The sequence below is a fragment of the Vipera berus genome (assembly GCF_964194415.1).
Source record: "Vipera berus genome assembly, chromosome: 1".
Taxonomy (NCBI): domain Eukaryota; kingdom Metazoa; phylum Chordata; class Lepidosauria; order Squamata; family Viperidae; genus Vipera; species Vipera berus.
Window position 1 is genome coordinate 275,775,179 of NC_138202.1, and position 23,248 is coordinate 275,798,426.

The 23,248-nt window shown below is 42.3% G+C and overlaps 1 protein-coding gene across 1 annotated transcript in view; it reads right to left on the reverse strand.

The window, feature by feature from the left end:
• Positions 1-8,385: 8,385 nt before the first annotated feature.
• RGS17 (regulator of G protein signaling 17) overlaps positions 8,386-23,248 on the reverse strand; it is a gene marked incomplete at its 3' end in the record, with an annotated part of 70,389 nt that continues 55,526 nt past the window's right edge. Inside the window, exons 3-5 of the mRNA XM_081315105.1 lie at positions 19,789-19,878; positions 14,025-14,259; positions 8,386-8,574 (exon numbers count right to left, since the gene is read on the reverse strand). Of these exons, the coding sequence (XP_081171231.1) occupies positions 8,386-8,574; positions 14,025-14,259; positions 19,789-19,878 (514 nt within the window). The remainder of the gene's footprint in view (positions 8,575-14,024; positions 14,260-19,788; positions 19,879-23,248) is intronic.

The following is a 23,248-nucleotide window of genomic DNA, read 5'->3' on the forward strand; positions in this document are numbered from 1 at the left end:
AACTAAGCCTGCCAAATTTATTAACATAAAAACATAAACAGAGCAAAGAGAGCAAACACGAACCATGAAACAGGAACTATTCAAACAGTTGCCTTCAGCAAACCAGCCCTCCCACGCATTCCCCTTTTATACAGTTCAGGGCGTGGCTTCTCTCTGCCTCCTTCCGAGGTGCCCCATTGCCTTCCTCTGTTTACTCCTGATTGACTGCCTCCTGCGTCGGGCGTCCTTGAACAGGGCCAGCTGTGGGTCATCTTCATCCACGCTGTCAGGCTCACACAGCTGGGTCTGCGTCGTGACCAGGTGGGAGGGGCCTGGCTGAGGGCTCTCATCAGCAAGCTCTCCAACCCCCTCAGCAACCTCTCCAACACCCCCCTCCTCCTCTGAGTCGTTCGACCCAAATGCCGAACCCACAGGCTGACCCTGAATCACAACACTATCAGAGAAGACAGCCTTGTCCAGCAGTCAATATTTTCTTTCCTTTTTATGACTACCGACCTCATGGAAGATATTTCACAAGGTCAGCACTACTACTACTACTACTACTAGATTTAACTGTCCCCTTTTCTACCCACTTTCCCAACAGCTGCTGCAGAAACCAATGGTCTTCACGTGAGGGCAGCAAGTTTGCTGAGCATGTTTTCCAGGTCTGGCAAAAGAACTACAACCATTTTCTACTTTCCTCCTGTCTCAAGAGTGGGAGCAGGGCATCCTTACCAGGATATGAGGAAGACCCTTACATCTTTAAGGTGACACTTTTTTTTCATGTCCTGCTGAAAATCTGAGGGAAATCAAATAGGAATTGTTTGGAACTCTGTTGCTGAGTTCAGGGATAACACGAGAGCCTTGCATTGTTCATCCTGTTTAGTATGAAACGGAAGTTTACAGAACTTAGGATGCAAGGTTTTTTTTCTGCATAGTTCTTCCAACGTCAAGGCTTTTTCTTTGCCTCTTGCAAAAAGTCTGATGGACTTAAGCAAATTGTGCAGTTCAGGACCTATTTACTTCAGAGAAAGTGTGATAAGAGTGCAGTGTATTTAACCTAAATGTGAAGATTAAAACTGGTTTATATACTTGTTATCTGTAAGTCTGTGCTAGGCAATCTCCGCAGCTGCCTGCGGAGCTTAGGACTGCCCCCGACCTCCGTTCATTCCGCCGGGACCTGAAGACCTGGCTCTTCGAGCTCTCTGGCCCAGGCTGAGAATTTTTTAATTTTAATTTTAACTGGGTTTTTTATTTTTCTCAGGGTTTTATTTAATCTTTTTTAATTTGTTTTAACGTTTGTATTGATTTTCTTTTAAATGCCCTGTAAACCGCCCTGAGTCCTTCGGGAAAGGGCGGTATATAAATCTAAATAAATAAATAAATCTCAAACTATAATCATTTGGAACAATTAATTTTATCACTCCCTTTTATATTAGCAATTTAAACAAACTTCATGTATGAATTTAGATTAGTTACCTCCCAAATTTAGAGAAGATTAGTTTTAATAACCATTTATTTCTGATGCATTATTGAGAACTCAGCTTGTTTAATCCCCATGGGAGCAGATTACGTGATGTGTATAAAGTAATTTGGATTTCTAATTCGGTCAGTAAACATTTACAGAATAATTTCAAGAAAGGCTCAGTATCAAGAGCTCCTGAGGAAACAAGAGCTCTGGTGTTTACAGACCAGCAGGTGAAAGTCTCTATGGAGAGGTATTTCTTATTCTCTCCTGGGAAGTCATTTCCCACCCCCCAAGTGATAATTGCAAGAAATAGAATCATGGGAGATAATTTATGCCCTCTCGCTAGCTTGTTTAGAATTTTCCTTGAATGGAGAAGCCCAGGCGAAAGAAACTAGGGATGAATTTGAAAAGATTCTTTCAAAAGGAAGGAATCACCGCAACATGCCAGTCAACTGCTTAAGCTTCTTAATCTTTCTATTTCCCAATTATTATTTAAGGGGCTGTGGAGGGCTAGAAGAATAGGGATAGTTTCTGATACCCAAGACTGGAGTTGTGTCTCCAGTCACAAAGAACTCTGTTTGGGTTTGTGGTCCTTCGGATAGGTCTCTTGGATGCCAGAAAGGCTGCTGCCTAAATGGACAGAATTCGTATCCTCAGCCACAGAAGATCACTAGGTGACGTTGGGCCAGACGTCTCTCTCAACCCAGCCCATCTGCTAGGATTATTGTGGGGACAAACAGGAGGAATGGGCACTACCTATGCCATCATAAGCTCATGTACAAAAGGCAGGATATATATTCCATAAATAAAAACTAAGTTTGACTTAAAGATTCACCTTCAGCTATGAGATGGTCAGCAAATAAACTAGATGATAGATGATAGATAGATAGATAGATAGATAGATAGATAGATAGATAGATAGATAGATAGATAATATATAGACAATTTAGTTTGTGGTTGGAAACTAAACAGGGTGGACTCCAATTAGTACATGGATGAGAGACCTCCTAGGAGTTTTAGTGTGAGAGGATAATATGGGCAGTGAGAACTGTCCCAGAAAGAAAAGAGGACAAACCCCTTCTGTATTCCAGCCAAGAAAACTATCTTGGTTGGGCTGTGAAGTAACCAGGAGTGGAGCTTGTCTCAAAAGGCACTTGATGTTGCATTCAGCATTTTCCTGCTTCTGTCCCATTAAATCAAATTGAAGTAGCCACATTTGGTCTTGGGAACACATTGGCTCAAATAGCTCATTCTGCAGTGTATGAGCCTAGCTCTAGGACAGAAGGGGACATCAGGGTGCCAGCAAAGATTTGTATTGTCATTCCTCAGACTCCCTCATCCACCCAATTTCATTGTTATAAGATTTTGTTAAATTAAAAAAAGGAAGGAAGGGTCAGAAATCTGGGATGGGCACAGCAAAGCACCTGGCATATGGGAGGCCTGTTATATCTTAAAAGATAAAAAAAATCTTGGGTGCTACAGCCCAGTGCATTATTTGGAAGTATACGTTTGACCAGAAAAAAAAGATTAAAGCTATATAAGAAGAGGTGGCAGGGAGCAGCTTCATTAGTTTGCCTTCTAAAGCAGGGTGTCCAACCTTGGCAACTTTAAGACTGTGGACTTCAATTCCCAGAATTCCCTAGTTAGCATAAAGCGTGAATTGAAGCCCACAGGCCTTAGAGGTTTCCAAGGATGGTTACCCCTGTTTTAAAGACTTTTGTGACTGGCCTTATGACTGGACAGCCCTCCCCAGTGGCAGCTCTTCTACGAGAGTGCAGATGACACACAAAACTAAGAAAAGAAAAGTCACTCACCCCCTACTCTCAAGAAATTGCATATTCCAGAAACAGTACAACCTCTTATCTTGCAACACCACCTCACTGCTATAAAGATTGTGGTTCAAAGAAAGAATGCATTCTAAAAGGATTTCATTCATTTTCAGAACCCAGTTGGAATACGATCCCTGGTAACTTCATGGACATATCCATGAACTTTTCATGATAACAATACAGAACCTATTTGCTTAACGATCAGTCAGTCACACATCATTCCAGTTCATATTAAAACTGTACCCTTCTTTAATTCTTGCGAAGGTTCATATTTTTCCCCTTAACTGAAAACTTTCCTGACAGCATGAATTCATTAAAGGATTAAACATCTATACCGTAACTGTTGTATAAGCAACAAGTAGGCTTATTGCTGTCATATGGCAATTATATCGTGTTGGAATCATACATTGGGCATTTCATTTTCCTTCTTTTATAATTGAGATAGATTGGAAACCTTCAATTAATTGATATTAATAAACAAAACAATGTCTGTTCCACACCCACAGGAAAGCTGATGGAAAATTTATTTATCTAGTAACAACAGAATGATTATTTAGTAAGAGAAGAAATATGATATGAAGTGTATCAGTATGGAGGGAGGGAGCAATTACAACTTAGACCCCAATTTTACTGAGCAGAAGTTTCCCTTCCCCATGATCTCCATGAAAAACCTTGTCTGGTGGGTTGAGGGCCCACCAGAAAGACATAGGAAAAGACAATGTTGTTATAGCTTGTAGAAACACCAACTGCACTTGGATGACTGAGAGACTTGAATGACATTGTCATGACCACTTGTACATATAACTTAGCCACAATGATCTGTTAATCAAAAGCATTATATTTATTTTATATATTTGTGATCTCATTAAAATCCCAAAACAGGAAGTAAATACATCTTCAGTCTATTTCTGCCTGTGGTAAGTATAATTAAGCAATTCATTTATTTTAAAAGTATTGTAAAGTACATGCACAATAATCATTTTAGAAGTGTAATCATTGGCTGCTCATATGTTGCAAATTGACTGAGAGCAATGAGATTATGTTGTCATTTTAAACCCCGTCCATATTACTTTCAGAGAACTGAAAACTGAGGTATGCAAAAGTGGAATGAGATAAATTTGGCTATTCCTCTTAGTTGCAGAAAGTTGACATCAACAACCACCTTTGTTTTCGTATCTCTGTAAATGACGCAAGGGTTATGTGGTGTGGGTGTGTATGTATATTTCCATGATGGATTTAAAATATACATTCATTCCTAGGAAGAACATATAAAATACAGAGTGCTCAATAGGCCAACCTATAAATCCAGTAAAATTCAGGATTTAGGCTCTTATGGTAACATAGTCTCACTGCGACAACACACTTAGTAATTTCAGAAACAGTTTAAATGCAACATTTCCCTTCCCATCTCATGATCAAATACTCATAAAAGGAAGTCTAGTACCATAATTCTAAGTGCTATTGGCAGACCCTCACATTTATATTTGGTTAAAGTTCCTCAGGAAAGGTGTCCTGTCAAACTGACATCCCCCTTACTATAGTAAAAGTATCTTATAAAGATAGCTTCTGGTTAACAGGTCACCATCAAATAGTAACATTGAAAATATGAAGTCTCAATAATGAAAGTTGAATACATGCGATATTCTCTAATTACATAGACCTAGTGTGCACCAGAGATAGTTGTGTCTCAAACACCACAACAAACCAAAATCCACATCATATAAATATGTACAGACAGAAATATATATGCAGAGTACCATAGGAAATGTAACTTTTACTGTGGTGTTATAAATATGTAATACCACAGTTATTTCAGATAATGAGCTTTAAATTATTTCATTATGAGAAATTCACAGTAGGAGGAGGCAGTTGTTTGCTTTTTTTTCTTTTCTTGCTACCTTCTCCTTTAGAAAAAAAAGGTTGTTTTTGTAAACGTCTTCAAAGATATGATTCTATCAATATACCTTTAAAATTTATTCATAATGGTAAATTAATAACCAACATGAATAAAGTATATCATAACACAATAACACTTTTCAGATAAAACAGATATTTATTAAAAGAATGTCCTTTATAAATAATTTGTCTTGCATTTTAAACTACATTTTCATACACAACAATATTTAAAAGTGCTGAGTATGGTAGGATAGTCAGCAAACGCCAGTGTAAACAGACCTTTTATTTTTCCTGCTTTGCAGAATTTTCTCTTTCTTTTTTGCCTTTTTTTTAAAATCCCATTTTGTCAAACACTACAACAGTTAAAAGAGTTGCATAGGGAATAAAGAATAGCCCTTTTTTGTTTACAAAAGTCTTGTCTCCTGAATTCTGTATAAATTACAAAACCAAAAGATCTTAAGAAATGGTTAGCTAAATTGTCCACATCTCCCCACCATGCCTATTAAGCTTACAGATTTCAAGTATTGTATGTAAAGTAATAAGTATATTCCCAAACATACTTCTGCCCTTTGACACATGTTCAATAAATTAAATATGAAGAGGTAGTGAAAGAGAAAAAGAATGAATCCCTTCCAAAATAAATGAATGGCATAATTACTAGCAACAAAGGACTTTTACTGGGGAAATATAGCACTCAAGGACACTAGATGACCAAGAGATTCCAGTATTATGCAAGCATGTGGGGGGAGGGGCACAGCTAGCACAGATGTTTAGGATGAAAATGAACAATCCAGTGCTTAATGTCATCTATATATTAGTTTCTTTTGGCCACTGCAACCTCAGAGGCCAAAATTCACAACTTTGCTCCAGCAAAAATTCCCCTTCAATGAATGAGACTCGGCATGCTTAGTGAATACATCCACGTTATGATGTAGATGAACTCGGGAATAATTTGCAGACAAGCAGCTAACATTAAATAATTTGATTCTATTTGTTTAACACCATATCTTCATCATTGACAGCAACAAGAAGTTAACTTCAGGGAGAAGAATAAGTTTATAGAATGTCTCCAAGCATCAAATCTGGAGTTCGTAATAATACCTTCAATATGTATCTGTTTTGTGGCACCTTAACAATTCTTCAAAGAAAATCTCAAGACTGAATATTAAAATGAACAGGTTCTAAGACAGGGTTTTTTTGGTTGTTTTGTTTAGAAATTTGCTATTTCTTTTTAAAGATGCAAGCACTTATGGAAATTGGATTTGTTTTTTAAAAGTCAGGTAACTACTTACAAAACTGAACTAGCAGCAAAGGAAAGGATCCCCAAGAGACTTTTCAATTGCACATTTGTAGTAAATGGGAGTTTCACAAGAGAAAAACAGCTCTTGGTTAAATCCACATTCATTATAGGATGGCTTGTGCAAAAGACTGACCCTGGCAAATTAAATTCAAAGTAAACAGAGGACGCCATACTGTCCTCATTTTTACTAGTGCTTAGAAAGATGTTTATTTTTTTTAAAAAAAAATAAAAAATAAAAAAAGAACAACTCTTGCCACTATTTTTGGGCCAGTAGATTTGAATTTAAAATTTATTACATCTCCACAGCACTGGCCCATAAATGAACCTTTTAAAATTAGGAACGCCAGAAGTTATTCTTCCTTAGCTTTTCCTTTAAAAAAACATAAATTTTCCTTTCCACAGGACAGAACTTTTAAGAAAAGCAAATGTATAGACAAATGCTAGTCTCCAATGCTGACCAAAATGCTACATTTATACATTTGTTAAAAATTATTTTTTAAATTAAAAACATATTTTTTTCTAGAGTTGATTCTAGAATGGAATGGAAGATTTTTTTTGTTTCTTTTCTTTTGTGAATTACATAACATTACACAACAATTTTAGATAACTGGATGGCCAGTCTTTAATAAATCCATTACAGTATCTGACATCTGAAATGTACATTGATTATCTGTTTTTATAACAATTATAAAGAATGTCAGTTTATAGACTGTGTCTCTCCATTTGATTTCTTTCATATAGCTTGTGCTTTGATGTTTGTTGTTAGTTTTGACATTTCTGTAATGAAAGTACCACAATTCTGGCAGTTAATAACCAGAGGAATCCTCTGTTTTGAATTTTAAATAAATGATGATAAATAACATTCACTTCCTGCTGTTTTTCTTATATAGAAATGTTGTCTGTCTTATATAGCAACAGATCTTTCACCACAGAACATGGGGAATAACATTGCTAAACCCAAGTCAGATTGTTCTCTGGTTCACTCCAATAATCCCTATGCGTGTGTACCATAAGACCATATTGCAAACAATGTTCTTAAATATAGATATAATTTATGTTGTTGGATTAAATATTGCAACAACTAAGTGATAAAGTGAAGCAGTTTTGCTTTGCACATGCAGTGTGAGGATACACAAGGAAACTCTTCATTAAAATGACAAGAACATCATTGCAATCTTAACTGCAGGTGTAAAAGTGTGTGGCTAAGTCTGATTTGGCAAATCTACTTTCCCTCCCTTCCAAAATCAAGAATGATAGACCTTGATAAATGTAGACAAAGACCTTTGCGTGTATTTGTTGCTTCACAGTAGCCAGAGTAGTGCCAAACTGTAGTTCTCCAGGAACTCAGTTCCAGATGTTATTGAACTACTAAGGTGAAGACAGATGTAATATAAAAAGAGAGCTCTCAGTTCATCCCTCAGCTCTGGACGAGCCCATCTTCCCATCAGAATCGGCAGCTGAAATGGCAGCCATGAAGAACAATGAATTGAAAAACTGGCACGCTTTCCAGTCTTGTCACTCTCCCTGCCCCTGTCCACCCAAAACAAAAGGATGGATGAACGCTATCTGTTCATTTCCTGCCTTCATCATTTAAAAAGGAAACTCTTCTTAAAGTGCAAAATTGTTCCAGCTATAGCAGGGGAGGTTTCTTGGTGACGTCATGGGGGGGTGGGGTCGGGGCTCCACAAATCAGCACCATGCACAGCCGGCTTCTGCCTCAAGGAGCAGGACTGGTTTTTCCAGAGCTTGACTCTGGAGGGGAAAAGGGTACATTTTGGACTAAATGCGGTGAAGGTGCTTCCAGAGCAGCCCTGTCACTTTAAAAATGTTACGTCTGTCTTCATCCTAATAGTCCTTACCCCACCCATTTCCCCCGAAAGCTAAATCAAGATTTCAAACCCCCCCAATTATTTTTAAGTCTCAGAAGTAGAGCTCCTTGTACTTTCGAGAAGAGATTTATAGAACTGAGAGTTCAAAAACCTAGGGAAAGAGTCTCTGTGCATTAATGTGTAGATTTGAAGTTGAGCATCTTCATACATCTGAGGGCTGGGGTCCAACAAATTTCTGTTGATCACTTCTCGCACCCGTGAATCTAAGCTAACCTAAGGAGGAGAAGAAAAGAGAGTGATTTTTTCACCTTGAAGAACTTATGCGGATTAATCAGCATATTTTCAGATTAAGTACAACTGGACTTACTGGACTTTACCTATAAAGAATTATCTTCATAAACCAATTACAACTGGGATGCCATGTGTATTCTCCAGGGTGTTTTCAAATCAATGAAACCAAAATTAAGTCTACAAATTTAGCTTGCCTGATTTAGAGAGATATTTGCCTTAGTGTAATGTCATTACAAACTGATGTTAAATATAATATTCTTTAGGTCCAGGACACATGTAGAAAACATATTGGCATCAAAATCAAATCACTCTTGAGTCTTTAACTGGGAAAGTGTTTATATTTGCCTTGGTACCAAATACCATATTTTAGGTTCTAAAAATTTCAGTGAAATATAAATGAAACAAAAAACCCCTAATATTCATTTGAAGACAATGAAGCAATGATTTTGAAATGTGGAAGTTAAAATAATGCCAGGTCATCTTATACAATCTCTACTAAGTGAGTTAAATCTGCTACATATTGTCAGCATAAGTACCGTATATACTTGAGTATAAGCCGAATTTTTCAGCCCACTTTTTGGGCTGAAAAACTCCACTTCGGCTTATACTCCAGTCAACAAAAAAAAAGAACTGTCCGTTCGTTCGGAACAGGCTGCTGAGAGAAGCTGCCTCGCCTGCTGCGCCCCCAACAACCGCCGCTGCCGCTTTCCCCCCCCATCGCTCACCCGCTGCCCCCGAAAATGCCGCTGCCGCTTTCCCCCCCATCGCTCACCCGCTGCCCCCGAAAATGCCGCTGCCGCTTTCCCCCCCATCGCTCACCCGCTGCCCCCGAAAATGCCGCTGCCGCTTTCCCCCCCCCATCGCTCACCCGCTGCCCCCGAAAATGCCGCTGCCGCTTTCCCCCCCCCCATCGCTCACCCGCTGCCCCCGAAAATGCCGCTGCCGCTTTCCCCCCCCATCGCTCACCCGTGCTTTCCCCCCCATCGCTCACCCGTGCTTTCCCCCCCCATCGCTCACCCGTGCTTTCTCTCCCCATCGCTCACCCGTGCTTTCCCCCCCCATCGCTCACCCGTGCTTTCTCTCCCCATCGCTCACCCGTGCCGCCCCGAAAATGCCGCTGCCGCTCGCCCGCTTGCTCGCTTCCTCGCCCGGGGACCAGCACCAGCCAGCCAGCCCGCCGGCGAGAAGCCCGGCCCGGAGGTGAGGGGAGGGAGCGGAGTCGCTCACCCGTGCTTTCCCCCCCCCATCGCTCACCCGTGCTTTCTCTCCCCATCGCTCACCCGTGCTTTCCCCCCCCATCGCTCACCCGTGCTTTCTCTCCCCATCGCTCACCCGTGCCGCCCCGAAAATGCCGCTGCCGCTCGCCCGCTTGCTCGCTTCCTCGCCCGGGGACCAGCACCAGCCAGCCAGCCCGCCGGCGAGAAGCCCGGCCCGGAGGTGAGGGGAGGGAGCGGAGTCGCTCACCCGTGCTTTCCCCCCCCCCATCGCTCACCCGTGCTTTCTCTCCCCATCAAAGATTCTTGGAAGTAATGGTTGGAAAAGTTTGCAAGTCTTTGGGAAAGTTCAAGAAGTGAAAGGAATACCCTCCTCTTGAAAGACCAGATAAGGCAGACAGGGAGATGAAGAGTTCAACCGAGTTTCCTCTTTTGTTCAGGCATCTGCACCCGCTGCTTTTAAACTCGCCTGGCGCTGCAACGGCACCCGTTTCCCCCGGCGAGTTTTCCCTACCTGGCCCCTGCAGAATCGCGGCGGCGCCCCCGGAGAAGCCTACCCCGAGGCTGCGGCCGATTTTTCCTTCTCCTAGACTCTGCCGCCCAGAGCGTTGTTTCTCCCCCTCATGCGTGCATGGGATGAGGCGAGAAACCAACAGCCTGCGTCCGTCTCTCTTTATGTATATTTCTGTATATATCTTATCTCGGGATCTAGACCTTTCGAAGGAGAAGGGGCGGCTGGAGTTCGTGAGTTGCTGTGGGACCCAAGGGTTGGGGGAAGAGAGATGGGAGGGAAAAGGGGAGAAACCTGCCGCTGGCTAGTTCTTTGTCTGATCGGGGAGCCTGAACAAAAGAGGAAACTCGGTTGAACTCTTCATCTCCCTGTCTGCCTTATCTGGCTTTTTGAAACGCACCACCGGCTGCTCCGTCCAGAAGCCCAGATTCGGGAGGGCTGCTTGGCTTCCACTTGAGCCCATCTATGTCCGCGGGCCCCCCCCACTACCCCTAGACCTCCGCCGCCGGCGGAGGCTGGATCCGCGCTCCGCAGCGGCAGGGCGCGGATCCAGCAGAAAGAAGCAGGCAGGCAAGGCACGGAGATCCGGAGACCTGCTGATGATTGGGGAGGTTTGGGCACCTCCCCAAACCTCGGCAGGTCTTCGGATCTCCGTGCCTTGCCTGCCTGCTTCTTTCTGCTGGATCCGCGCCCTGCCGCCGGCAGAGGCTTGTGGAGCACGGATCCAGCCTCCGCCGGCATGCAGGCAAATCCTGCTAAAGGGCTTTCCCCCCCCCCCACACTGGATCCGCGCTCCGCAAGCCTCTGCCGGCGGCAGGGCGCGGATCCAGCAGAAAGAAGCAGGCAGGCAAGGCACGGAGATCCGAAGACCTGCCGAGGTTTGGGGAGGTGCCCAAACCTCCCCAATCATCAGCAGGTCTCCGGATCTCCGTGCCTTGCCTGCCTGCTTCTTTCTGCTGGATCCGCGCCCTGCCGCTGCGGAGCGCGGATCCAGCCTCCGCCGGCGGCGGAGGTCTAGGGGTAGTGGGGGGGGGCCCGCGGACATAGATGGGCTCAAGTGGAAGCCAAGCAGCCCTCCCGAATCTGGGCTTCTGGACGGAGCAGCCGGTGGTGCGTTTCAAAAAGCCAGATAAGGCAGACAGGGAGATGAAGAGTTCAACCGAGTTTCCTCTTTTGTTCAGGCTCCCCGATCAGACAAAGAACTAGCCAGCGGCAGGTTTCTCCCCTTTTCCCTCCCATCTCTCTTCCCCCAACCCTTGGGTCCCACAGCAACTCACGAACTCCAGCCGCCCCTTCTCCTTCGAAAGGTCTAGATCCCGAGATAAGATATATACAGAAATATACATAAAGAGAGACGGACGCAGGCTGTTGGTTTCTCGCCTCATCCCATGCACGCACGAGGGGGAGAAACAACGCTCTGGGCGGCAGAGTCTAGGAGAAGGAAAAATCGGCCGCAGCCTCGGGGTAGGCTTCTCCGGGGGCGCCGCCGCGATTCTGCAGGGGCCAGGTAGGGAAAACTCGCCGGGGAAAACGGGTGCCGTTGCAGCGCCAGGCGAGTTTAAAAGCAGCGGGTGCAGATGCCTGAACAAAAGAGGAAACTCGGTTGAACTCTTCATCTCCCTGTCTGCCTTATCTGGTCTTTCAAGAGGAGGGTATTCCTTTCACTTCTTGAACTTTCCCAAAGACTTGCAAACTTTTCCAACCATTACTTCCAAGAATCTTTGATGGGGAGAGAAAGCACGGGTGAGCGATGGGGGGGGGAAAGCACGGGTGAGCGACTCCGCTCCCTCCCCTCACCTCCGGGCCGGGCTTCTCGCCGGCGGGCTGGCTGGCTGGTGCTGGTCCCCGGGCGAGGAAGCGAGCAAGCGGGCGAGCGGCAGCGGCATTTTCGGGGCGGCACGGGTGAGCGATGGGGAGAGAAACCACGGGTGAGCGATGGGGGGGGAAAGCACGGGTGAGCGATGGGGAGAGAAAGCACGGGTGAGCGATGGGGGGGGGAAAGCACGGGTGAGCGACTCCGCTCCCTCCCCTCACCTCCGGGCCGGGCTTCTCGCCGGCGGGCTGGCTGGCTGGTGCTGGTCCCCGGGCGAGGAAGCGAGCAAGCGGGCGAGCGGCAGCGGCATTTTCGGGGCGGCACGGGTGAGCGATGGGGAGAGAAAGCACGGGTGAGCGATGGGGGGGGAAAGCACGGGTGAGCGATGGGGAGAGAAAGCACGGGTGAGCGATGGGGGGGGAAAGCACGGGTGAGCGATGGGGGGGGAAAGCACGGGTGAGCGATGGGGGGGGAAAGCACGGGTGAGCGATGGGGGGGGAAAGCACGGGTGAGCGATGGGGGGGGAAAGCACGGGTGAGCGATGGGGAGAGAAAGCACGGGTGAGCGAAAGAAGCAGGCAGGCAAGGCACGGAGATCCGGAGACCTGCTGACGTTTGGGGAGGTTTGGGGAGGTGCGCGCGCACCTCCCCAAATCTCCCCAAACTTCGGCAGGTCTCCGGACGGCGGCGGCTTGGGAGAGGTGCGCGCGATCCTGGAAGCACCGAAGCCTCGGCCGCGCGCAAGTCCTCGGTAAGTTCCGGGCGGTCACTTGCTTCGCGTCTCCTGAGGGAAGGGGGGGCGACTGGAGCGGGCGTGTTTCCTCGCCTGCTGGGCGCCGCGATTTGCCCAGGGAACGCGCGGGCCCCGAATGGCAGCGTGGAACGAGGAAGCGGACAGCCAGGGCTTCCCCGAGAGCCGCGGCCACACAGGGTATTCCTGTGTATTCAGGCTTGCAAAATGGCGGATCGAGCCTCTGCTGGCGGCGGAGGCTTGCAGAACGGCGGATCGGCTTATACTCGAGTCACGAACTTTTTCCAGTTTTTGGGGGTGAAAATGGGGGTCTCGGCTTATACTCGAGTCGGCTTATACTCAAGTATATACGGTAGTCCCAAATGTGCTTTTTCCAAAGGGAACAGGACTTTCTTGTTTTTTTTTCTTTGAAAGCATTTTGCTTATCATCCAAGAAGCTTCTTCAGTTCTAACTAGAGGTTTCATGGATGAGAAGTGAAATCTTTTCAAAGAAAAAACCAGGTCCAGTTGCCTTTTGGAAAAACACCTTTGTGATAACAATGGCCTGGATAATTGGGAATCTATAAAGACATCAATGTAGGTAATTAATGCTATGCTACAGTAAACAAAGAACAAAGTAATTTCTTAATGGATGCTAGAAGAAATAATATTAAAATGTAAGCCTGCATTCCTAAACACTTTTACTATAGAATAAATTCATCTAAATTGTTTGGATCCAGAGGTTCCTGTCACGAGTAGAAAAAAAATCAACAGTGCCTCCTGTGGGAAGAAATGGAAGGATGAGAAATCATGTTTTCTGGGTATATAAAGGCAGATGGGGGAAGGACTAGTTGAAAATTGCTTATTGTTATACTTTTGCTCATGGAGAATCTGGATCCATTGCAAAGATCCTACCATAGACATATGAAATATAAATACACACACACACACACACACTTCCATAGTTGAAGGTAGATTAGAACTTTAGTTTAACATCTAGGATTACCCCAACAGTTTATTCATTATACCATCCTATTATCCATCATATGGGTCATATTTTTTCCACGGTTTTCTGGTGGCAAGAATGTTCTAAATTTATCACACTGTACATGCAAACAGACTATTGTGTACATCCAATATTCTTTGGTGGATTTTTAAAGACTACCTCTTTTGGCGATAGTATAGAGATGTAGTCTTCGTATATAAGTCTGGCTTTTTCTTCAATAGCATCCTTGTTCTGTTCTTTTTTCAGGTCTTCACATGCTAACCAGAATAGGAGGTTCTCTTCGCTATACTCTGTTCGAAGAAATTCTCTGAAAATATTCCTACCGGCTGGTGTTTTCATCATCTTGTCAAAATTCTGAGACCAAGACAGAATTTCATCAGCGGTGGGATTTTGGCTGCAAAAAAATAACCATCAATGTAGACAATATCCCAAAGTGTCAGACTAATACAAATATTATCATACAGTGGTTTGATTTGCAATTGGTCTTATATTGTTTAATGGGATTTATCCCAATGAAATAAATATAGTTTTGAAACCTGAGTCCTGAAGAAGGCCACATTGTTTAAGCCAGTTACAACTAACTTGTTTCTCTAGAATTCATATCTCCTGGGCACCCTGTTTAGTCCAGGGGTCTTCAAACATGGTCCTTTTATGACTTTTGGACGTCAACTCCCAGAATTCCTCAGCCAGGCACGCTGGGAGTTGAAGTCCACAAGTCATAAAAGGGCCAAGTTTGAAGACCCGTGGTGCAGTCTATAACCTCACTGAATGCTGTTTATTTTCCATTGGACTTTGTTTAACAATAATATAGGCTGAAATGTCTTCCATTTTCCCCTAAGTATTTGTCTCTAAACATTTATTGGTGAAGCATCCTGCTCTCTCTTGTTCAGGAGTTCAGGCCTTCCAAGCACTCCTTCCTATTTCCCACCCCCACCCCCCACACACGAGAGGTAGATTGGGCTGGCCCGAAGGCACTCAAGAAAATTTCTGAGGCTGAGGATGCACTAAGCTCTACAACTCCCTATTGCCAATCTAACATCTTTACCACTATATCTCACTATCCTTTCAAATTCAATTTCTTTTAACTGGAATTTTGAGTTTACTTTATGGTTGTGAGGCAACACAGAATATGTTGGTACTGTTCTTTAAATTTTTTATCCCTTATTAGTTAGCATTCCATCACTTCTCAACTTGCCTGACTTTCAAAAATCCAAGACATTACTGCCTGCTAATGTGTTTCTTTGGGATTTAATGGACGCGGGAGGTCAGGAAAACAGTACTGGAAGATTTTATGTCGAAATGCAGGAAATGAACTCATACCTGAACCACCTTCTAACTTTCCTTTGAAGAGGCTCTGAAAGTGATTTCTCTTTCTTCCAATTGGATTAAAAATTAATAGTCTGTGCAGGAAAGGTGCCCACCAAAATAAATTTGCATCTAATCAGTGAAATTGCTACTGCATCAGTAGCAATGCTCAAATCTAATCACAAATTCTCTTTCAAGATTGGCACTAATCAAATATTATAAGGCAGCTTGGAATGGGTAACTTTTGGCCTCATGGATTGGTTTTTACTTCTTTTCAGCAAGAATATGTGGTAGTTGGCAGAGAAAGAAAGAAAAAAAGGAAGTAAGGGAAGTAAGTAAGTAAGTAGCAATAGCAATAATATTTAGACTTATATAGAGAAAGAGAAATCCCAGTGAGCAACCAAAAACATTTGTTAGACAATGAGTATTTAACATGCACCTGTTTCTTTTTTATATTTTTCTCAGTATCCTCATGGTTCTCTTTTATTTCGACCTACTGGCTTGAATGATACTCAATTAGCATATACTTCTTTTGAAATGAACAATTGTAGATGTTTCCAGAACGCAGAGGAGGAAACGGGAAGAGAGCCACCACTTCATCCTCAAATTAAGCACACTTCCTTCAATTTGGACTATGATTGGAATACTAACTGAAAACATTATTGTGCAACAGACACCTGAAACCCTATTCAGATTAGCTTTAACATTCATAATGGAAACAGTGAGAATGGACCGATGCGTGCTTCAAGAGTACTTGAAAAGTTGTACCCAGTCTATAAATCATACCTATGCAACTATGCAACATGGCTTAGTTCATACTGTGTTGTGTGGTTTATAGAGTCACTGATCCTTTCTGGCTACCCTTTGTCCTGAGAGAGATCTACTATGGGCCTGCTACCAAGAAAGTCCTGGATTAATTCCCAATTGAATTCATGCTGGAATGATAAGAAATTCCTTAGTGCCAAATGCTTCAATCACTGTTTCTGTAACAAATATCTTTTAATCTTGGCTTTTAATAAAAAATAAAACATCTTTTTATTTAGGAAGAAAATATATCTTTTATAATTAAAAGAAGTGGAAAGATTGATCGTGTGCAATAGATTTATTCTATGTGTGTTTGATATAACATTCGCCATATATATTTATAAAGACATGGATGTTCATGTTTTTTTAATCAATTTTATAATCCAAATATGGAGTGCAAATCTTTAAATAAATAATTATGGTTACTTTGGCACTTTAATCTTTGTTTTGATTATTGGCACCTACTGGCCAATTATTGCTATCATTGGTTAGCAGTGGAATTATCTAGGGAATTTAAAAAAATCACAGATCAATTGATAGGGACAGGTGACCTTAAAGATATATAAAAACAATCACTATTTATTCCATTGGAAGCAAATTTGTATGCTTTGTTCTTATCAGACTTTATAATGGCAAAATGACATCAAAGCACACTATTATTAATTATTCCCTGATGAGTTTCTGAATTTGGATGCGTTTATGAATTAGACTTTGCTGTTGTATAGTCTATTGGCTTCATGGTTCCCAGATCAAAAAATCTATCCAAAAACATCTTTTAAAAAGTATGCTAATTGATACTGTGTACAAACAGCTGCAGATATACCTTTTATATAGTTTAAATTGGAGGGCGTTTATATTTTAAAAGCCAAACTTTGAAGAATTTAAGTGTCAAAGGACAAGCAGGACTTTTTTTTTAAATGAACATTTCTTCTAATTTGTATAAATTAGAAAAAAATGTGTGCAAAATACGTATATAAGAAGATGCAAATGATTTTTTTCACACTAAAAACATTCTAAGGAAAAAAAATGAAGCTCAAATACTCTCCTGATAAACTGACAATAAAGAAGACAGAATTCTTGTTGTTCAGTCATAAAATCATGTCTAACTCCTTGCAACCCCATGGACCATAGCATATCAGGCCCCCTTTGTCCTCCACTGTCTCCCAAAGTTTGCCCAAATTCATGTTTGTTACATTGATGATAGTATCTAACTATCTCTTCTTCTGACACCCACTTCTTCTTTAGTTAGCAATTTATGCTGTAGTATGCAGCCCAGAAAACTGTCTCACAGTAGTAGGTGGCAATAATTGCCCAGCTTTTGTTTGGATTTAGAAAGTAAACAGGGTTGACTCTGGTTCATACTTGGATGGTAGATTACAATGGAATTCTAGGCATGTAACTTAAACTGGGCATTTTAAAAAAGAATAACCTAAAATAAGGCATGGGAGAATCAGTTTCTTATTGCTGTCAAGAAATTAGCAAGGATGTGCCTTTACAATCAAGCTTGATTTATGAATAGATTTGATTATGTATATATGTATATGTCTTTGTGTGTGTGTATGAATTTTAAAATGTATATTACCATCTATTTGTGTGGAGAAATACATTATCCAAATAGTATAAATAAAGGATCAAAAAGTGAAGCCTTGGCAGTAGATAACAGGAAACTGCTTTGAAAGTAGATACTGTATTGCAGAAACATACTTTGGCCACAGGATGGCACTGTGATGAAGTGCAAAATCTGAGAAAACTAGGAATGAAAACTGTAAAAACGGAACAATTTCACTTTAAGAAGAGTGGCTTTGAAAAAGCACCTACCGCTGAAAATATATCACAGGAATATTAATATTGCTAAATATGGCAGAATTATGACAATGAACACAAATTAGAAGTAAACGCACCAAAATGAGAATTGTTATAATTTAATGGAGGAAATGATAAGTAATTCTCTGTCTGAGAAGATAATGTTGAGATTTTTTTTTTTGCTACAAGAGTGATATAAGGGCTTCCTGCCTTCCAAAAATCCCACCCGAAAAACTCAGCGGTTCCATTAAATAAAATCTCTGTGAATTTTAAACATTGCCTCCATTCTTACTGGCATGTTTTAAAGTAAGCTATTTAACAAAAGTAGTATGTACAGGACATATGTCCTCTTCTATGCCTTAATCGCTCTTTTACTGTTGTGGAAGAAAAGCTTATTCTGGTTTGGTGCATTTTAGCTACATAAGGTAATTTATTATTACCCCTCCCATTTTTAAAAATATATCACTTTATACTTTAAAGTGTATTTTAGAGTGTATTTTAAAATGTATCTTTAAAGAACAAGGCAAGCAAATGAAAAAGCTAGATTCCCGGCTGCAGTTTGATATAACGTTTTCTTATCTATGTATATGCATAGGAAATTTAGCAACTACTTCAGGTAGTGACCATTTGCAAACAGATATACTACATTACCATCTACACAGCAATAAAAAAAAATCATTTTTAACCTGTTGTGCATTAATGACAGCAAGAGCCTTAAGTGTGAAACTGATCTGTTTCAGGCAGCAGCGGGAGGCAGGAATGTTCTAATCAACTAATGAAGGTCAGAGAGCTCAGTTTAACCATTTAACCATTACCATTTCTTAGGAAAGCACTTCGCTCTGGAGAAAAGCAGCTCGGAAGAGAGACTGTAGTTGATGTAAGCAAGCTCTCCTCCTTGTGAGAGGAGAAAACTTTCTCTCTCTCTCTTTCTCCCTCTTTCTCTCTCCCTCTCCCTCTCTCTCCCTCTCCCAATTTCTCTCTCCTTCTCCCTCTTTCTCTCTCCCTCTCCCTCCCTCCCTCTCCCTCCCTCCCTCTCCCCCTCCCCCTTTCTCCCTCCCTCCCTCTCTCTCCCTCCCTCTCTCTCCCTCTCTCCCTCTTTCTCTCTCCCTCTCCCTCTTTCTCTCTCTCTCCTTCTCCCTTTCTTTCTCCCTCCCTCCCTCTCCCTTTCTCTCTCCCTCTTTCTCTCTCCCTCTCCCTCTCTCTTTCTCTCTCCCTCTCCCTCTCCCTCTCCCTCTCTCTCTCCTTCTCCCTTTCTCTTTCTCCCTCCCTGCCTCTACCTTTCTCTCTCCCTCTTTCTCTCTCCCTCTCCCTCTCTCTTTCTTTCTCCCTCTCCCTCTCTCTCTCTCCCTTTCTCTTTCTCCCTCCCTCCCTCTCCCTTTCTCTCTCTCTCCCTCTCCCTCTTTCTCTCTCTCTCTCCCTCTCCCTCTTTCTCTCTCTCTCTCTTCCCTTTCTCTTTCTCCCTCCCTCCCTCTCTCTCCCTCTCTCTCCCTCCCTCTCTCTCCCTCTCTCCCTCTTTCTCTCTCCCTCTCCCTCTTTCTCTCTCTCTATCCTTCTCCCTTTCTCTTTCTCCCTCCCTCCCTCTCCCTCTTTCTCCCTCCCTCCCTCTCCCTCTCTCTCTCTCTCTCTCTCTCCCTCTCCCTCTTTCTCTCTCTCCCTCTTTCTCTCTCTCTCCTCCCTTTCTCTTTCTCCCTCCCTCCCTCTCCCTTTCTCTCTCCCTCTTTCTTTCTCTTTCTCTTTCTCTCTCCCTCTCCCTCTTTCTCTCTCCTCCCTTTCTCTCTCCCTTTCTCTCTTTCTCTCTCCCTCTCCCTTTTTCTCTCTGTCTCCTCCCTTTCTCTCTCCCTCCCTCCCTCTCCCCCTCTCCCTTTCTTTTTCCCTCTCTCTCTCTTCTCTCCCTCTCTCCCTGTCATGTGTTCACCATTTCACTTAAAAACTGAATAGTCGCTAAACAAGGGGAGAGTGTATAAGAATGAACCTCAGCAATTTTCTCAGACAATACAAATGAAAAACTTACCATTCTTCAATGACCTGGATGCTCTCCAGTTTGCTACTGTGTGTCGGTCTTCCTGTGCTGTCCCCTCTATCTTCATTCCTAACAGTGAGGCTGCAATGTAGTACAACACTTTATTTTGTCTAGAGAAAATTAATGTAAAGTAATGAATGTAAAACATATAAAGCAAGCCTGAGCTTTAAGAGAAATGGCAGAATTAAGGTGAGACTTTCCTGTTAGCAAGTACAAGCCAAGGGTTGACTATTCCATAAGAGGGGTTGCCTGGTTTTGCAAGACTCCCATTCAGAGTATGTCCTCAACTGACATAAGGTCAAGAGAAGAAGAATATGCCTTTTTATAAAAAAAAATAAGTACATTTCCATAACATTTCATTCAATACGGTAATTAAATCACTCCAATACATCTTTCTAGCTGTATTAAGTAAAATCACATGCATAGAAACATGTTGAGAAAAAAAAATTATAGGCATTTTATTATGCTCTAATTCAAGACTGGGTAGAAGAATTAAAAACCATTACATAAATTCTAACGGAGGCATTTATTTTTTGCATATTTTAATAGCTCTATTTTAGCAGTGCTATTAGTCAGTTCATAGCTCCTCCGTTGCGGTGGCACTGGTTGTTAATTTCCAAAAATTGAAGTCATAACATTTTCCTTTCCTTTTTTATGAAAGGGACTTGGATTTTTTTTTAATTAGAGCTGATCTGAGCCTCTGCTTAATTCCCATACTTTACACACCTTACATTTCCTAATTTGTATTTTTATATGGCAGGCATATCTAACATAAGGAAATGACAAACACCATTTAAGACACGATTCATTTGTTCCTGTGCTGTACCATTAATTCTCTTACACATTCTGGGAACCCCATAATCCAGGGAAGAGGGGACAGATGAGGATCCTGGAGGCAGGATAGGAAACTAGCTGCTTCAGAGTTGTAGTATTAATCCTGAAAAATTCTCTTCAGTGTATGCTATGGTACAGTGATGGCGAACCTTTTAGAAACCAAGTGCCCAAACTGCAACCCAAAACCCATTTATTTGCCTTCATGTGCTGGGTGGGCGTGGCCCATTGGGTGGGCATGGCCCATTGGGTGGGTGTGGCTCATTGGGTCAGCATGGCCCATTGGGTTGGCGTGGCTGCGGTGGTAATGGCAGACTGGGTGGGACTAAAAAGTTAAATCAATCAATTCCAACTTTGCAAGATCTTTTTTTTCCGCACAAGAAGTTGAAAATGATTGATTGATTGAACTTTTTTTTTTGCACATGGCGGCGGAGGCCTAAAGCGAAAAGGTTTTATAAAACCCAGCTGAAGGCCTAGGACTAGGGCAATAGCACGCGTGCCCACAGAGAGGGCTCTGCGTGCCACCAGTGGCACTCGTGCCATAAGCTCGCCACCACGGCTATGGTGTATCTGGAAGTCAACTGTTTCTGTGTTGAAAATTTGCTGAAAAGATCCCTTACTGGCACAAATGCCATGTTTGGCTTTCCCATAATATGCCAAGACTAGAGCAGAAAACTCACATTGCAGAAGAATAAAGTAAAGAATAAACCAGCTGAGGTAAAAGAATGCCAACCACACATAATGTAAAACAAGTGTTGAGGTCTAGCTGTTAAGACCAGAGGATAATAAAAACCATTCTCAGCCTAAACTGTCTTATCCCTCTGTGTCAAATGCAAAAGTTCTGTTCAACATGTATCTGTAAGGGGTTAAATTACTCTCCAAAAAGGTAAGAACAAGGGCAGAAAGCACAATAGCATTTCCTCAGCAGTGTAAGGAGCTTGTCATAGAATGACTGATGACATTGCCCTGAGAATAAATCAAGTTGTATATATCATTTTAAATGAATAAAACATATGCATCTAGGTCCCTGCAGGTGAGAGGATTCCTTGGCAGAATGTACTCAATATATACCATGAAAATGATGAATAGCATTTTGATCCAGAAACTTTGCCAATATAAATTTCTTTATTTTAATAATAAACTACTTCCCATTGTTAGATCTTGAGAATATGAATATATTTATATTTTGATTATTGATATTTCTATACTATTTCACTCCAAACAGATCTGAGCAAAAATAAGCATGAAAACAATAAAACCTAATGTTACCATCCAACAGGAACAGACCCCAAACTTAATATCTCCACAATGTTATCTACCAGAGCAAGGTATTTATTTCTCAGAAGCTTAATGTGGAAGTGGTGTGGTCCATATCTATGGGGGCATATTATTCACAAAACATTGTCCAAAAGCCTAATTCTTTATTAGAAATTTGAGTGGTTTCTAATAAAAACTGACAGTTTTATGACAGGTCGTGTGAAACATTTTTTGAGTTACAAAGAGTTGAGTTCAGCTCAAAGGAAACTTTGCCCTCCATAAATGGATAAAATCACAGTCAAATAAGGCACATGAATGACATTCTAATACCTTTAGAGCCTTGGTGGAGCAGTGGGCTAATGCCTCCTTAAGTAACACCAGCTGCCTGCAATTAGTGCAGGTTCGCATCCCACCAGGCTCAATGTTGACTCAGCCTTCCATCCTTCCGAGGTAGGTAAAATGAGGACCCAGATTGTTGGGGGCAATTAAGCTGACTTTGTAATAATGCTGCTTGGCCCCCCCCGAAAGCCCTAATATAAGCAGGCATATACATAGAATGAAGGCTATTGCTAAGCACATTGATTTGTGCTTCTTAGATTGTAAGGTGCCCTGAGTCTTCGGAGAAGGGCGGGATATAAATGGGATTAAAAAAAACTGAAAATGAACATCACTTTTTAAGAGTGAGGAGAAAAACATTTAGAAAACTGCTGGCTCATGTAGGCAAACACGAAGAGGCAGGAAATGACTAGTTATTATTTTTTTTTGAGGGGTCTTTGACTATTTTTTTTTATTTTGTTGCCACCTGTGTTGTTTTGCACATTGAGTGAAGGATTTATTACTCCTCCTCTGACACTGACTTATTCCCCAATGAGGAGGTTTTGCATTGGAAAGGATTATAATTATGTGCACACAGATTATAATTATAGTACAGCAGACTGTAATTTCAAGATTCTTTATTTTTCTTTAACCGGTGCTATGCTGTGATTGAACTGTTTGTGCTAGAATCTACTTTTCCAAAATATTTATTTTCTGAACATGTTCTTTTCCTTGCAGGCACCATAATGTTGGTACACCATAGTGCCATTGTCTTTGGACAGTAATGGAGATTTAGCAGTAATTCAGCAGTAAACTTAGGACTGTGAGCTCAGTTACCTGTTCTCTAGATCAGGGGTGTCAAACTCAATTTCATTGAGGGCCGCATCAGCATTGCGGTTGCCCTCAGGGAGCCGGGTGGGTATGGTCATGTGGCCGGCATGACTAGACGCCAAAGGCGCACGGAATGCTGTTCCCTTCCCACTGTAGCGGTCCCTATTTTTTTACTTGCATTTTTACGTGCTTTAGAACTGCTAGGTTGGCAGAAGCT